The sequence below is a fragment of the Lonchura striata genome, chromosome 4 (assembly GCF_050655825.1).
Source record: "Lonchura striata isolate lonStrDom1 chromosome 4, ASM5065582v1, whole genome shotgun sequence".
NCBI lineage: Eukaryota > Metazoa > Chordata > Aves > Passeriformes > Estrildidae > Lonchura > Lonchura striata.
The window spans coordinates 3,147,596-3,164,480 of NC_140706.1; the positions used below are offsets into that span (position 1 = coordinate 3,147,596).

Here is a 16,885-nt window from a genome sequence, read left to right on the forward strand (position 1 = left end):
ACTGTGGATGAGGCTCGGCCACAGCCCCACTCCTAATCACCACAAACTGTGTGCCTACACCTGACTACTTCTGGGAAGAGAAATGCACCAAGCATCTCCAAAGTGTTGCAAACTTGAAGGGTGAAACAGAGCCACAAGGAGCTGTGGCTGGAAGAGAAGGGACTGGATGTAGCCAGGTGGACACAGTGCACAGATGAGTGCTGAGCTTGGTACCCACCCAGGCCAAGATGGTGCTTTATTAATTATCCAGCTTTTCTGGAGGAATTCTGTCCTGGGATCCTGCCTTTTCCATGCTGGGCTGCCTTAGCCACTCTGGGTTCAGCTCTGGAGGTGGCTGCTCCCCAGATTTCCTCTTTTTGTGCCCTGAACAGCTCTGACTTGCAGAACAGAGGCACCAACATCCTCAAACCACCCTGTGTGCAGTCTGGGGACAAACAGGAAGCTTTTGGGAGGGAACAGCCCTTTCCTGTGCCCTCTCCATGCTCCCAAGGGCTCTGCTCTGTCCCAGCAGCTGAGACACCCCACAAGCTTCCAGCTCCAGCTGTTACAGCCCAGGTGTGTCCAACACAATCAGCAGCAGCTGAAAATACTCAAGAGCTTCGGGCAGCTCAGCCAGTCCTTTTATCACCCGAATGCAAACAACACTGCTCTGTGTTCAGAGAGCTCATCCTTTATCTCCTGTCACTGCCAACCCCGTTTATCCGCTTCCTCCACTCACCCAACAGGATATTAAAATACACCAACCGAATCTGACCGATCCCTTTGTCCCATTTTCACTCCAGCAACCAGAATTCAGCAAATTTTCACAGAAATTATCACACCTTTGTGGAATGTTGGTTGATGATCCCTCAGGTATCGAATTAATGCCTGAGGATTGTGGTGAGCCGGGATTACCTCGGGACAGGTGAGGAGCACCGGGCTTGGTTTGACAGATGACAATTAACATTCCACACGGGAATCTCCACAGCGGGAGCTGTTATGGCATCCTGTACTCTGGGAATCTGTGTTTTCCTTTTGAATTTTCATCCTGTTGGTTGTTGCTTACACCCCTCGGTTGTTCCGCCACCTGGGGTTTTCCTACTGCGCTTGTTGATAAACGCAGGATCATGGTTTAAAGAGCAGGGATGTATCCACACTAGAATTATGTCGGGATGTAAAGGAGAACAGAGGATTTTAAGATCTTCGGAGGAACTTCTTCCTTGTGAATGTGGTGAGACCCTGGCACAGGGTGCCCGGAGAAGCTGTGGCTGCCCCTGGATCCCGGGAAGTGCCCAAGGCCAGGCTGGATGGGGCTGGAGCACCCTGGGCTAGTGGAAGGTGCCGCTGCTCATGGCAGGGGGTGGAACGAGGTGGTCTTTAAGGTCCATTCAGGCCCGCCATAGTGGGTGGCAGACCCGCCCCACGTCAATATACATCGTTATCTGCATATGCAAATCAGATTAAAATAACCCCACCGCGCGACCCTGCCCAGCTGAGCCTACTGCGGTTCTTCCCTTCGCCCCCCCGAGTTGCCATAGTTACCCGGCTGTCAATCACCGCGCCTTTTCCCGCCCCACCCGGACAACTCTCTCGCTCATTGGGCGTTTGCCTTGTCAATCTTGCCGCAGAGGAAGCCCATAGGCCAGAGCTGCCGCATATCGACCCGCCTAACCCAGGCGCACGCTTCCGATTGGCCAGCCGCTCTTGTCACTCTACGCGGCCGAGAGCAGGAGGCGGGCCCGGCTCCCCGCTGCCGAGCACTACCGCCCTCCCATTGGCGCATCCTCCTGTCGCTCTGCGCCGCGGGGGGCGCGGATTGGCGGCCGCCTCACGGGGTGTCCCGCCCCGCGGGGCCGTGCGACGCAGGCGCGCCGGGGGCGGTGGCTGCGGCGGTGGCGGCTGAGCGGGGCCGGAGCGGGGCCGGGCGGCCCATGGGGCCGGGCCGCGCTGCCGATGGAGCCGCCGCGCAGCTGCGGCGATGGCGCGGAGGACGAGAAGAAGCCGCGGCGGCGGGGCGGCGGCGCGGACGCCGGGCCCTCCCAGCTGCGGCGGCGGAGCAGCGGCGGCGCGGCGGGCGCGGACGGCGCGGCGGCTCCGCAGCCCCGCGAACGCGGCGGGTCGGTGAGCCGGCAGCGGCGGGACTCGGTCCGCAAGAATCGCCCGCGTGAGTGCGGGGGAGCGGCAGCGGCAGCGAGAGAAGCGGGGGGAGACAGAGAAGCGGGGGGGGCTCGGAGGATGGGCGGGACTTATGGTAATGAGCGGAGTGGGCGGGGCTTAGGTGGGCGGGGCTTCGGGGCGTGGTCTGGGAGGTGGGGCCGGGGGCGACACCGGGGAGGGAAGGGGACACTGCGACAGCGCCGGGGGGCTGAGATGGGCACGGCGGGGACACGGTGGGCAGGGGTTGTACAGCGTGGGCAGGCTGGGGGCGACACGGTGGGGCGATGGCATGGGCACAGCGTGGCGGTCTGGAACACGATAAGGACACAGGGCGGTGGTGACTTGTCCAGCATGGCCGGTGTGGGGACAGCACGGAGGGACACGGTTGGTGATAATTGTCCAGCGTCATCGCTTGGGAACTGCACTATGGGGTGGTGGCGTGGGCACAGCATGGCTAGTTTGGGGACTGCACGGTGGGACAGGGACATGGGCTCGGCAGGTTGGGCTGAACTCCGAGAGCTCTAGGAGGTTTAGGGTGAAGTGACATTTACCTGGTGGGGCAGGACATGGGGCTGTGGCAGATGCTGAGGTTCCTGAATTGGGGACCTTGGATGGGAAGGCACCTGGTGGCAGAAGATGAGGAAAAGGGTACAGCAGGACAGATGGAGGGATGAGGGTTGAGGTTGTGAGGCTGGACTGGTAGCTGTGAAAGCAAAGCAATGAGAGAGCAAAAGGGATAGTTTAAATTTTGGGAGGGAAAAACCCAACAGGTTTGGCAGGAGCTGGATACAGATCAAACCAGGCTTTCTAAGGGAAAAAAAAATCTCTAGAACCATGTTTGTAAATGTCCTACTGGAAACAGCAAAATGGATGGCAGCCTTCATTTTGGGAGCAGCAGGAGCTGCTGTGCAGGTGCCGTGGCTGTCCCTGACTTCAGCCATATTTGAGGAATAACTGAGGGATTATTCCTTGACTTCTGCTGGAGTCCTTCCCCCTGGAAGGAAATTGCCATACCCTGAAAATGAATTAGCCTCGGTGCAATTCTTTGGTACCTGCACAGCTGTTAAAAAAGGTGTGAGTGAGGAATCTGGGCTGAAAACAGGGATCAGGATTCTGCTGCACCTCGGCTGTGCCTGGCAGTGCTGAGACACTGCTGGTACCATATTTATGGGAAGTTTTAAGTGTTCCTGCTCTTTTTTTTTTTGGTTGCTGGTGAAAATGGCAGCTTCCCTTCTGCCCTTAATGTGAAAAATAGGAATAGAGGACTGTGAGGCTGTTAATTAGAGACTTGTTAAAAGGCTGCAGGGACATGAATGAGATCTCTGGTATGAAAATGAGGGAGGACTCGGAGCTCTGCATTAGGTGATAATTCTCCTCTGCCTTGCTCGGCAGTTTCTGTGTCTTCTCTGGAAAATGTGGATTCAAGTTGGTTGCTGAGAGTGGCATGGGATACTTCAAGGAAAACAGGGATTTCAAAAAAGGGTTTGGATCGAGTCTGGAAGGTCAGCGTGGTGGGATTTGGGATTACAATGTAGTCTGACTTTTCTAAATTAATCTTGTGATAAGTGGAAGCGAAGTGTGCTGGAGCAAGTGTGTCCCTTAGCAGGGACAATGCCTGATGTCACAATCAGTCATGTTTTGGAGTTAAAATGCTCTATCCCACTTTAAGGAAGACTCAAGCTGAAATGAAAGGAAAGCACTTAATGGATGTGGGGTCCAAAATGTCCTACTTTAGCTCCCACTTGTCTGCTGCTGGCATGTGGCAAAGGAGCTGGGTGACCTTGAGGCTTGTCTTGCCTGGCTGTGCTGGCAGATGCCCTGGCAGATGAGCCCCACTTCCCCAGGAATGAAAGGATTTTGGCATCCTCGTGATCCTCCTTCCTCCTCAGCCCTCTGAGCCTGTAATGTACAGTCACTGCAGAAAGCAGGGAAGAGGATTGGATTTGGGATAGATCTGAAATAAACTCTGCACCCAAAATGCCAGCTGTGTGCCTTCATGCACCTTGGGCTTTTAAATTCCCTGGAAATTTGAATTTCCTGTTCGAAATTCATGTGGAAGTGGTGCTTGGGGACTTGGATTAGGTGTGAAGATGCCAGTGCTGTGTTAACACTTGGGATTGATCTTGGAGGTCTTTTCCAGCCTGAATGATTCTGTGGAATGTTTCCTGGTGCCCTCGAGGGGCTTTGCTGCAGAGGGAGAAGTGAAGGACACTGTTGCTGTCAGAAGGGACTGAGAAATGTCCCTGAAAACAGAGATTGTTGTAGCTTTGGAGTGTTCATTGGGAAGGGGAGTCTGACAGGGTTATTAGTGCAGGCAGACATGTCATACACAAAAACTTAATCAGTTTCAGGAACAATACAGGAAAATTCCCTCCTGGTACTGGATTATCAGTGCCACTATTGAAATCCATACTTAAACATTGGACTGGGAAGACTCCAGATGAGTAATGAGGATATTCCCTCCATGGTTCTTAAGGGAGATGTGGCTGTGGGCAGGGTGAAGTGCCAGGCAGAAACCTGATGATGGTCATAATGAGTAGGGGAATGTTTTTTTAATGAATCTTTTTTATAAGAGAAAGAGATCAGTGTTTCAGTTCATCAACTTTCCCCCTTTCCCCCTTCCTCCACTCTCTCCCTGCTCATCCTGAAATCTTGGGGTATTCAACACACTGGTGAATTTAGGTTATTTTCCTAGTGAGCAAAATGTGCTTTTCCCTTCTGTAGCTTGTTTGTTTGTTCCCCGAGAAAATACTGTTTCTCTTCAACTGATGCCTTTTTTGGAAGTTCATGTATCTTCTGTCAGGATCATGCAAATACATAATGGACAGAGGACTTTAAATTTTCAATTTACAAACTATCCAAGAAAAGGTAAGAATAAAATGCTGTTTTGTCATCTCTTTGGTAGTACAAAATTTAAGCTTTGATGTTTAAATACCCTTTTCTGTTTTGGAATGGTGCATGAAATATGAATTCCTATCAGAACCTGTTTTTAGGGATGGGAGGAGATGTAGACTTAGTGTCACTTTATATTAAATGCTAATGAGTTGCATTTTTTTCTCAGCTGTAAAATTTCTAGCATGGTGTAACACTATTAAAATACAATGTTGAATATTTCAGAGTAAGCCTAGAGGTGCTGTCACACTCTGAACTAAATCATCAGACTAATCTGTTTAGCTCCTGATATAATTGGCTCAGAAGTTAAGGATCACTCTGAAATACAACTTGAGCTGCTTGTTTTGTGATGAAAATCCACCATGGAGATCTTTAATTATATCACCTCTTTCATCTTGACAGTTCTACAGCTTTCAGAATAAGTCTGTTGAGGGCTTTTTTATTTGCACAGTGTCCAGTTTTATGAAGTAATTTACATATCAGATAAAGGCAATTTCTTTTTATTGTCCTGAAGATCTTACAGTCTGACTGCAAAAGGGACTTGAAGGGAGGGTGGCAGCCCTTGCTGTGGGCACAAAAAGTATCCTGGAACTTTTCTGGGATTGTTTAGTCAGACCTGTGAGCCTCTAACTTTGTTGGCAGACAAGTCTTTTGTTTGATGCTGCATATCCATAGATCTGCTCCTGAGAACAAGGTTTGTTTTTAAGACAAAGAGCTGTCTATATGAAAATATATGGAGAGAGCTGCTTTTAAAATTGCTCAAGGAAAGCAAAACTTTGTCAGGCCAATGGTTTGGGTTGGGAGGGACCTTCAAGACCATCTTATTCCACCCCCTGCCAAGGGCAGGGACACCTTCCATCAGTACAAGTTGTTCCAGCCTGGCCTTGGACACTGCAGGAATGAGGCAGCCACAGCTTCTCTGCCCAGCTCACCAAGAATGAGCTTCATGGTCTTCATCCTCCAAAAAAGCACAGAGTTTCTGTAAAGAGACAGATTGTAGGAGGTTTGGAGCTGAGAGCTGAGGATTTCCTGCCTTTCCTGGAAATACCCAAACAACTAAACACTTCCCAGAAGGTGCTGGGCAGGAGGAGAGCCCAGAGGTCCATCGTTGCCATCCTTCCTGTTGGTCTGCAGCTGGTGAGAGCTTGGAAAGGAGACCGGTGAGGCTCTCCCCTCACAGAGAGCTCCAAGTAGCAGCAGGGAGGAGGTGATGAGAGGCAGAGTTTGCATCTCCTGCTGCTGTCTGGTTGTTCCAGCAGAACCTTCTGACTGAGCAAATTCACCCTCGGGGATGCCCAGTGAGCTCCCGAATGCCAGCAGTTCTCCTGCTGCTCCTGGAGATCTGCAGCAGCTCTCTTGGAAAAATTGCTTCAGAGGCTTAAAAGGGAGAAATCCATCTCTGGATGGCTTTCATCTGCTGGGGAAAAAAAAAAAAAATCAGTGTTTCAGGAGAAAATCTTGGTGGCAGATGGTGATGGCGTTGATCCAGGAGAGCTTCCTCCTCCCTCCTTTGGATTTTTCTAGTTCCCAGACTGGAGGAGCTGTTGCTGCCCTGCATGTTCCTGTAAGTCTCAGGGAAAAATCCCCAGTTCTTCTTGTCTTTGGTATAGTTTCTTCCTCTTGTTTGTGTGCCATTCCCCTTTCCTACAAAAATGGGTTTATAGGGAAGTTTTGTCCCTGTAATGGATTGAGTTCTCCAACAGGTGTTACTGCATAGGGAATCCTTCACAGCCTGGGAAAGAAGTACTTAATTTTGAGCTCGCACACTTCTTCCTTGGATTCTTAACCTGTGGTTGGGATGTATATAATGAGGCCTCCATAATTAACAATCATTTGAGTAAGATAATTACCTTAATAGTCTGTCTCTTTGAGTTTATCCCTGGTGACTTAGGGAAGGTAGAGCCGAGCTGCTGGCAGATGGGGAGCACCAGCTGCTCCGTGTGGAGCCTTTCCAGCTGGTGCCACTGGGAGGTGTGAGCCAGCTCTGCTCGGAAGTTGTGTCCCACCTCAAGGGGTTGGATTTTCTTTTTAGGGCCAGTGCTGAGTGGTGATAGTGGATTTTCTTTTTAGGGCCAGTGCTGAGTGGTGGTAGTGTCCCTTGAGCCCAGCCTGGCCTGCACTGACTCCCAGCTCTGCTGGCATCATTCCTGTTTTCCTGTTCCTGGTAAGACAGATAACTGGTGTGGTTTAACTCCATGCCTAAATGTTCTGCCCAAATAAAAACTAAATTTATGTATAATAAAAAATCAAAGGTCTTGATGGTACTGGCTTTGGGATGAAATTTCCAAGGGGCTACTCTGCTTGTTAGGACCAGGAAAGCTGCCTAAACTGGTGGACCCAGTTGGTGTTTGCCCTGAAATCTGGAAGGTTTGTGTCGCTGAGTGTAGGAATTTGTGAGCTTCACTACCAGCTTCAAAACAAATATGTTATTTTACTGAAGCTGTGCATGTGCTACCAGCTGAGTGCTCGGAGGTGGGAGCCTGTTGGCCTGTGATGGAGCAGCCCCTGTGGCATTTTCAGGCTTGTGGCTTCAGAGCACAGTGGTTTTGGATATTTGTCTTTCCTGCTGCACATCAGTGAGGCCATCTCTGAGTCCCCAGCCTCTGCTCTCTCCCCATTTTTAGCCCTGTGTAGCCTGGCAGAAAGAGTGTGGAGGAAGATTGTTGTCTAAATCTGATGGTGGGGATGCTTTAAAAAAAAACCCAGTGGACTTCAGAATGCAGAAATCAAATGGCATGTTCTGACAGGAACAAATGCATTCCAGAAATCACAGAATCATGGAATTGTTTGGGTGGGAAGGGACCTTAAAGACCATCTGCTTCCAGTCCCCCTGTCTTGGATACAGGAACACCTCCCACTATCCCAGGGCACTCCAAGCCCCATCCAGCCTGGCCTTGGGCACTTGCAGAGATCCAGGGGCAGCTTCTCTGTGCCAGGGCCTCACCATCCTCACAGAGATGAATTTCTTCCTAATATGTAAATGCTCCTTTTAGTTTAAAACCTTTTCCCTTTGTCTTACCACTCTCTGCCTGTGTAAAGTCTTTGGATTGCTTCCGCTCCCTCCCTCTGTTGTGCTGCCATTCAGATTCCTTTCCCTCTCATTCATGAAAAGTTATTTTTGTGTCTCTTCTTGTTTGAAGTAAATGCCTCCAAAATGGAGAGTGTGATTGGGGTTTGGATGTGTCTCCGAAAATAGAGTTTGCATCTTCTTTCAAAATTTCTTTGGTGATGGTTGGGGGTGGCCTCTATGGAAATACATAAAAATAACTTGGTGGATTAAAAATACTGTGGGGAGCTGCTGGTGCCAGCAGCTCCTGGGAGCTGGAAAGCTTTGGAAGGGCCTGTACAGCTACCAGATAAATCTGCCTAGGAGAAAATGTGTCCTCTGACTTGTCAAGCTGCTGCAATCTTCTCCTGCATGTGCAAAGTTTGTTCCTTGAAGAGCCTGGCACGAGGGATTCTTGCACTAAAGGGAGAGGAATGAGGGCTTCTCCATGTTCCACCCTTATCTGTTTGCAGATAAGGAATTTTACTAAAACCCAAGATCCTGTTTTCCAAAGTAATGTTGGTAACATCTATGCTGGAATGTGTCCAGAGAAGGGAACAGAGCTGGGGAAAAGTCTGGAGCCTCAGGAGCAGCTGAGGGAGCTGGGAAGGGGCTGAGCCTGGAGCAAAGGGGGATCAGGAGGGACCTTGTGGCTCTGCACAGCTCCTGACAGGAGGGGACAGCCGGGGGGTCGGGCTCTGCTCCAGGGAACAGGGACAGGAGGAGAGGGAATGGCCTCAGGCTGGGCCAGGGGAGGTTTAAATTGGACATTTAGGAAAATTTCCACCCCAAAAGAGTGGTCAAGCATTGGAATAGGCTGCCCAGGGCAGCGTTGGAGTCTCCATCCCAGGATGGATGTAACAACTTGTGGATGTGGCACTTGGATGGATCAATGCTGGCCTTGGCAGTGCTGGGTTAATGGTTGGGATTGTGGAGGTCTTTTCCAATGTTTATGATTCCATTATTTGGGTTTATTTTCTAAGAGCTCTTTTTTTTCTTCTGGAAACTACCATAAGGATTGAATGCTGCTCCCATATGCCCTAAGATGTGGCTACATTTTTCCCTTTGCTCTGGATCCTGTGCATCTCATTAGCCTCTCCTTTAGCTCATTAATAGTGATATTAATCTGTTCCAGTTCCCAACTCTAATCGCAGATTCCATCAGATCAGGGGTTTCTCTTGATCTTTTCCAGGAAGCTCATTATCTAACACAGCTGTAAATGTTGCTGGGCCTGACACTGATGCATATTTTGTACCATGGGGGAATTTGACTAATAAAATAATCCAATTAGACATTTGTTTTTGTCTCCCTGCGGCATCTTAGATTGCTTGTCTACCTCAGCTCTGTGTTGTAATTAGGGAAGGTTTGTACATCCCTTTGATGTAAAAACACTGGTGTTATCCGTGGCTCTGGCTCTGGTTCAGAACATGGGAAAAGGAATAGCTGAGGATTAAACCTGCAGCAGGATCTGGCAGGGCTGTGGAAGCTGTCAGACCTGTGGGGAGGGATGTCAGTGTTCGAGTGTTGTACAGCAAATATTCAAACACAAGGGATCTCTGAGGAGCTGAGCTCCTGTTGGAGGAGTCTCTTGTGAAAGGCAGGATTCCTGAAAATGGAGAGATCACACGGGTCCCTAGAGAACTGCATTAATTAATTCAATGAAAACTGTTTTCAATGGAATCACATAGGTGGGAAGGGACCTTAAAGACCATCAAGTTCAAAGGTGCTCATGCTATGGCTGTGCCACACCCTGTCTCATTTTCTCTTGTCTTCTCTCTCCAGTCTTTCCCTGGTTTGGCTTGGACATCGGAGGCACCTTGGTCAAACTGGTTTATTTTGAACCCAAGGACATCACGGCCGAAGAGGAAGAGGAAGAAGTGGAAAACCTCAAAAGCATCCGCAAATACCTGACATCAAACGTAGCCTATGGCTCCACAGGCATTCGGGATGTGCACCTTGAGCTCAAGGACCTTACCCTGTGTGGACGTAAAGGCAATCTGCACTTTATACGCTTTCCTACTCATGACATGCCTGCTTTTATCCAAATGGGAAGCGAAAAGCATTTCTCGAGCCTCCATACTACCTTATGTGCCACGGGAGGTGGAGCGTACAAATTTGAGCAGGACTTTCGCACAGTAGGCATTTTTGGCTTCTATACCATTAGGATCTGGTAGTGATGTTTCTTTGAAAGCTTAAAACTGGAAACTTTACTCTGCACGCTCTTAAATTTCTCTAAATCTTTGTTTTGGTGCTGTCTCTAACTCCAGTTAAACTTGGCATGTGGAGTCTCCAAATTAAAGCACTTCCTGCACTGAATGTAACTCTAGAATTGTTCAATAATGATCTTTCTTACACATCTTCCTCTCTGTTTTTAATCTCTTCTTATGCTAATCTCAGGGTTTTTTGTTTGTTTTTTTACTCATTTTCCTGCTTTATTTTCTTCCTTTGCTCACCTGGTTTCATTTCTAACACCTGTGTGAATGAGCTGGTTGAGGTTCAGGCATATTTGTTGTTAAATGTAACTGTCAGGAAGTTCATAGTTGGGCTTAGTCATCATCATGTGGCTTCATTCTAAGTGGGATCATTCTTTAAGGTGAAAAATGTGTGATAAATATTGTTTCAGTCAGGGCTTGGAAAAATGCAAATGAAGAGGCTTTTAGAGAATCATTAAGGGTGAAAACCCTCTAAGATCATCCAATCCAACCATTGCCCCAGCACTGCCAAGGCCACCACTGACCCATGTCCCCAAGTGCCACATCCACATGGCTTTTAAATCCCTCCGGGGATGGAGATTCTACCACTGTCCTGGGCAACACAACCATTTCTGTTAAGTTTTTCCTAATATCCAATTTTGTGTAGTGACGGCAGTGACACGAGAGGAAAACAATTTTATAACTTCCTAGCTTTTTTTTGATGCTCCTTTGGATGGATTTTGTGGGATATTTTGCTCAAACATTGCAAGTCCCTCCTCATTTTTCACACCAGTGCCTCAGCATCAGGGCCTAAATCAGGGCTGTGGGAGTTGCTGGAATTTTCTCAGTGTCCATCTGTAGATCCAGAATGTTTTCCCCTGTTCCTCACCTGAGGGCTGCTGTACTTAGAAGTCCCTGTGCTCTCCTGTGATCCATTCTCCCTCATCCTCTGCAGGGAGCAGGGACATAGCTGGATTGAGCTGGCAGTGAATGCATTTTTCCAGCCCTGAGCATAAATACTTCAAATCCCTGGCTAATCTTCAATATTCCTCTTTTTTCCTTGCCACCAGATGGGTGACCTTGAGCTTTGTAAGCTCGATGAGCTGGATTGCCTTGTTAAAGGAGTGCTGTACATCGACTCCGTGGGCTTCAATGGACACTCGGAGTGTTACTATTTTGAGAACCCCACGGATGCTGAGAGGTGCCAGAAGCTCCCTTTCAACCTGGAGAATCCCTATCCTCTCCTCCTGGTGAACATTGGCTCAGGGGTCAGCATTTTGGCTGTCTATTCCAAAGACAACTATAAACGGGTAACAGGCACCAGGTGAGCGCTGCGGGGTAAAGGGACTTGGATTTTAGAGTTTGGAGCACATTCCTGCTTTGTAAATGGCTTTTTCAGGGACAAGCTGCAATAAAGGTGGTGAGGGGAATGACCAAGCTCCTGCTCTTACTGCAGTTACTTCCTGCCAAAAAAGATTCCTCTTGGAAAAGAGGATCTGGATTTTATGGTTTAGTGTCTTTACAGCAGCCAGTCTCCATCAAAGCTGGTTTTTCAGTTGCTCTGCTGCAGGAATTTAAGGGCTTTATTTATTTCTTTTATGAGATCATGTAATTTGGGGTTCTTAACAACTCTTAGCATTGATCCAAGAAGTCAAGATTTCCATTCTGGCTTCTAAAAGTTGCTAGATTTTGGTGGAAGGGATAATGGAATAGCAGTCATTCCCCCATTATTGCCCATCTTAAAGATGTGGGTTTGTATCCTGGCAAAACCATAGAGTTCTGTGGCTTTAAGCTTTCCTGGATTCCCCAAGACGTAATAGTAGTAATGATAATGATAGTAATTTTAAATTCCCTCAGTACATTTCTTACTCTTACAAGACATTATTGGTAGCATCTGTGCCCTGTAAAGTGAACAAGACAGGGTTTTCCCCCCAACTTTTGGATATCTCTGCCCTGACACTCCAGTTATCCCTCAGGACTAACATTTATTTTAAGATTAATATTTCTGGATGCTGGGAAGAAAGTGGACAGTGTAACATAAAAAAATCGAGGTCTCATTTCAGAGGGTGGCCTGTGCAGAAGGCTGTGAGGGATTCCTTACAGCCTGTAGGGCACGTGAGAGAAACAGACTTGAAGGAAATGCTGCCTTTCCAAGATGGTTTTCCCTAAAAAAGAGGTCAGGAATGGGGTGACCTCAGCTAACTGGGATGCAGAATTGAACAATCTGAGCTTTCATTTTCATTTTGCTTTACTTGCAGCCTTGGAGGGGGAACCTTCTTTGGTCTCTGCTGCCTTCTGACGGGCTGCTCCACGTTCGAGGAGGCCCTGGAGATGGCATCCCACGGGGACAGCACCAAGGTGGACAAACTGGTGAGGGACATCTATGGAGGAGACTATGAGCGCTTCGGGCTGCCAGGCTGGGCTGTGGCATCCAGGTAATGCCCTGCCTGGGTCTCATTTGGGTTGTGTTTCCCCTGGAGATGCTGCAAGGATGAAAAACTGGATGTAGGTGCCTTTGGAGAGCAACCATTCCTAAGAGATCTAAGTTATGCACTGCAGTGCTTTTTGAAGTTAGAAATCAGTCCTTCAAGATGAATCACTTTGGTTAAATTAGCTGTTCCCATTTTCTCCTGGAATTCTGGTGGGACTTTTAACCCCAAATCTGTCTTTACAGCTTTGGAAACATGATGAGCAAGGAGAAGAGGGAATCTGTCAGCAAGGAGGACCTGGCCAGGGCCACTTTAATCACCATCACCAACAACATCGGCTCCATAGCACGGATGTGTGCCCTTAACGAGGTATTTTGGGAATCTCTTCCCTTGCTCCCTGCCTGAAACATCACCTGTGTGCTGCTGCCTGCTTGAGGAACGTGCCTCTCTCTGGGAGCAGCTCTGGGAAGCAGTGGGAGAGGAGGGGTAGAGGGTGTAGAGTTTGGGTATCTTCTCCTGTGCTGTTTTTACGAGTTGCTCTGGATTTCTTGGCCAAGCCCCAGCACTGCCACGGCCGTTGCTGCATCTTTGTCCTTTCAGCTTCTTTACAGTGCTGCCTTGTTGCATTCATGTCAAGCAGCATTGTACAGGGCTATGAAAGAGCAGAGACATGCTCTGCACTCCATCCTGAGCCTGCTTCCACGGGATGGGCTGATGGAATCCAGCATCCTCCTGACTCCTCTGGCTCTGCAGCCAAAATGAGGCAAGACATGTCCTGAACGGCCTTGCTCATAAATATATCTGCTAATTCCTTGCTCTGGAGCTCAGCTGAATGAAAAGAGGATCCTGAGTAATTCAGGGGAAGTGTTAATCAATGTGGGGAGGGCAGGAAAATCCACAGAAGGATACGAGTGCAGGGGCAGGTAAGACTTGATCTGATTCTTCAGAAAGAGGAGGAACTCAATTATTTTTGTATTGGAGAACAAGAAAGCTTCAGAGCTTGGATCAGAACTATTTTGAAATGGAAAAGTAAGGCTGGAGGTCTGGTTTAAATCCAAAATAATCACTACTGGGTTGGTCTTTTTCTTTCTTAAAAAATTGTGTTGGTTATGGACTCCTAATTAGTTCCCCCCACCCCAGTTTAACAGTAGAGTCACTCAGCTATTTCATGATGAATCAAACGCCAGAGCTGAGCGGAGGGGAGGCAGGTGGCACTTCATGATCAGTGTTCCCAGGTAGGATGAGGATTTTATAGGAAAATCAGCTATTCTCTCCAAATTCCTGAGGTAGAAAGGCTGTAGTTTGGCCTGGGAATTTCTGGAGGTGTCTGAGGAAGAGGGTAGCTTAAAATGGCCTGATTCTTCTTTCTGATGGAATTGTGTGTGGTGTTCTGCACATTCTGCCAGAGGCTTTCAGCAGAAACTTAATTCATAGAATTTCAGAGCCATTTAGGTTGGTGAACTCCTCTAAGACCATCCAGTCCAACCATTCCCCCAGTGTTGCCAAGGCCACCACTGACCATGTCCCAAAGTGCCAGATCCACATGGCTTCTAAATCCCTCCAGGATGGGGATTCACCCTGGGCAACTGTGCTAGGGCTGGACAACCCTTTCCAAGAAGAAATTTTCCTAAATATCCAATCCAAACCTCCCCTGGCCCAGCCTGAGGCTGTTCCCCCTCCTCCTGTCCCTGTTCCCTGGAGCAGAGCCCGACCCCCCGGCTGTCCCCTCCTGTCAGGAGCTGTGCAGAGCCACAAGGTCCCTCCTGAGCCTCCTTTGCTCCAGGCTGAGCCCCTTCCCAGCTCCCTCAGCTGCTCCAGACCCTTCCCCACGTGGCGTTTTTATCACTGCAAGCAGAAAATAGAATTTAACCTTAATACTCATTTTTTTTTCCTTCCCTTAACACTTGGCAGAACATCAACCGTGTGGTGTTCGTGGGCAACTTCCTTCGGATCAACACCATCTCCATGAGGCTCCTGGCCTACGCCCTGGACTACTGGTCAAAGGGACAGCTAAAAGCACTTTTCTTGGAACATGAGGTAATGTTCCTTTTTAAAATTTGTCTCATGGCAAAATACAAATCCTTGGAGCACTCTGGAAACAGCCATGTGGAGCTGTTGGGTGCACGCAGTACAGGAGCTCAGGGCTTTGCTACTACAGCCATAGCTTTATTTTATTTTATTTTATTTTTTAATTTAATTTAATTTTATTTTTAAATTTTTATTTTATTTTTGATTTTATTTTTGATTTTTTATTTTATTTTTAATTTTATTTTAAACATTTTATTTTTAATTTTTATTTTAATTTAATTTCATTTTTATTTTATCGTTATTTTGTTTTATTTTTATTTGCTATTTTATCATGTACCCCTGTAGTTGTATCTTTCCCCTCTCCTTTATATGTTGTTAAAACTACACCGTGTGTTTCAATAGCCTGGAGAAAGGAGGGCTCCAGGGAGACTTTCCACTGCCTAAAGCAGCTCCAATAGAGCTGGAGAGGGACTTGGACAAGAGCCTGGAGTGACAGGACACAGGGAATGTCTTCCCACTGCCAGAGGGCAGGATTTGATGGCATATTGGGAAGGAATTTTTCCCTTTGAGGGTGATGAGGTTCTGGAATAGATTTCCCAGAGAAGCTGTGTCTGTCCCTGGATCCCTGGGAGTGTCCAAGGCCAGGCTGGACAGGGCTTGGAGCCACCTGGGCTGGTGGGAGGTGTCCCTGCCCGTGGCAGGGATGGCACTGGGTATCCTGAAGGTCCTTTTGTTCCTGTGTCAGGTGAGTGCCCCTGGGTTTTCACCGATGTCCCCATCTGCTCCCCAGGGTTACTTCGGCGCAGTCGGCGCTCTCCTGGGACTCCTGGACTCAGCCTGACTCCGTGCAGGATCTGTGTTGGACCTTTGGATTCAGGGCACTCCCTGGGCCACCGAGCCTGTGGTTTGGGGGTCACTGAGCCCGTGGTTCGTGTCACAGCCCCCACTGAGACCGTCCCACTGTGGTGGCCCGTGGGGACAGCGTCGGGATGGGTGTCTGCAAGAGTTGAAATCCATCTGGGATTACAGCGCAGGTCTGTCCCAAAGGATGTGATTGGAATACACTGGCTGGACATGGGGGTGTCTGGGAAGGTCAGTGGGGCATTTCAGTCACATGGAATTGCCCTTTTTAGGGCAATTTTTTTAGTTTTACTCTGTGTTTAATGACGGTGACAAAACAGGGCGGGGGCACTCTGCTCCTTCCACTGGGATCCCTTGGAGTGCCAAGTGCCCAGGTCAGTTCTGTGTTCACAATCAGAGGTTCTCCATGTGCTGGAAAACGGTCTGGGAAAGGGGAAGAGCATCAGCACAGCCCTGGTGTGTGTGACTGACTCCATGTGGCCCCCTGGATCCACACTGGGACACAGCTGTGCTGTCAGCCAGGCTTTATTGATCCCTGTTCCACGTGTCCTTGTCTCTGTCCTAGGCATGGAAGGCACAGCACAGGTTGTGCCTCAGGGTGAGTCCCATTTCAGCCTCCAGCTCTCCTGCACTCCTCAGCACCCTTTGGGATGGTGTCAGTCAGCCTCCAGCCTTGAGATCTAAATTTGAGGGTGGAATAGAGATATTTGTTGTTTGTTTGTCTGGGGTTTTCTCTCTGTTACCAAACTCCACCAAAGAGACACTTCCTTCAGTCGCACTTGGATCTCTGTAATACTCCATGTTACATTTTTAATGGCTGCACTCCTGTCGTTTTGGGGGAATTCTCCCCTTTCCATGCATGCTCTACTCCCTCTTTTCCCTGTGCATGCTGCCACACAGCCTGAGAGCAGGATACTGCAGTGTGGAGCCCCCGTGGAAGTTGCATCCTGGGGATGGGGGGTTGCAATGGATCCTGCACGCTCAATAAACGCTCTCTAAAAGCAATGAGGTATCTGCACCTTCCCTCGGGATGGGAGCTCATGGAGACACAGCTTTGGAAGTGCTCTGGCTTCCCAGCAAGGAGCTCCATGGAGCACAGGGAAAGCTCCTCAGATCCTTCAGATCAGGTCATGGTGTCAGGTTTATCCCAGGATATCAGAATGATCATCACCCTGACCCCAACACATCCTTCCAGTCCTGGTTGCTTCCCAGAGAAACCAGTTTCCAGCTCTCTGATCCCCCTGTGAGCCTGGCTGGAAGTGCTGAGCAGTCCGAGGTGGGTTCCTTGTGTGGAAGAACCT

At 48.7% G+C, this 16,885-nt stretch overlaps 1 protein-coding gene across 2 annotated transcripts; it reads left to right on the forward strand.

Annotated features, from left to right (window-relative positions):
- Positions 1-1,885: 1,885 nt before the first annotated feature.
- On the forward strand, positions 1,886-16,589 carry PANK2 (pantothenate kinase 2). Of its 2 annotated transcripts, none has more exons than XM_021535761.3 (7): positions 1,886-2,143; positions 9,857-10,209; positions 11,337-11,590; positions 12,525-12,701; positions 12,941-13,064; positions 14,607-14,732; positions 15,514-16,589. In XM_021535761.3, the coding sequence occupies exons 1-7, from the start codon at positions 1,933-1,935 to the stop codon at positions 15,562-15,564; spliced, it is 1,296 nt and encodes a 431-aa protein (XP_021391436.1). In that variant the 5' UTR covers positions 1,886-1,932; the 3' UTR covers positions 15,565-16,589. The 2 variants fall into 2 exon arrangements, with proteins under 2 accessions (XP_021391436.1, XP_021391437.2); XM_021535762.4 differs by lacking the exon at positions 1,886-2,143 and adding an exon at positions 2,378-5,004.
- The last annotated feature ends 296 nt before the right edge of the window (positions 16,590-16,885 follow it).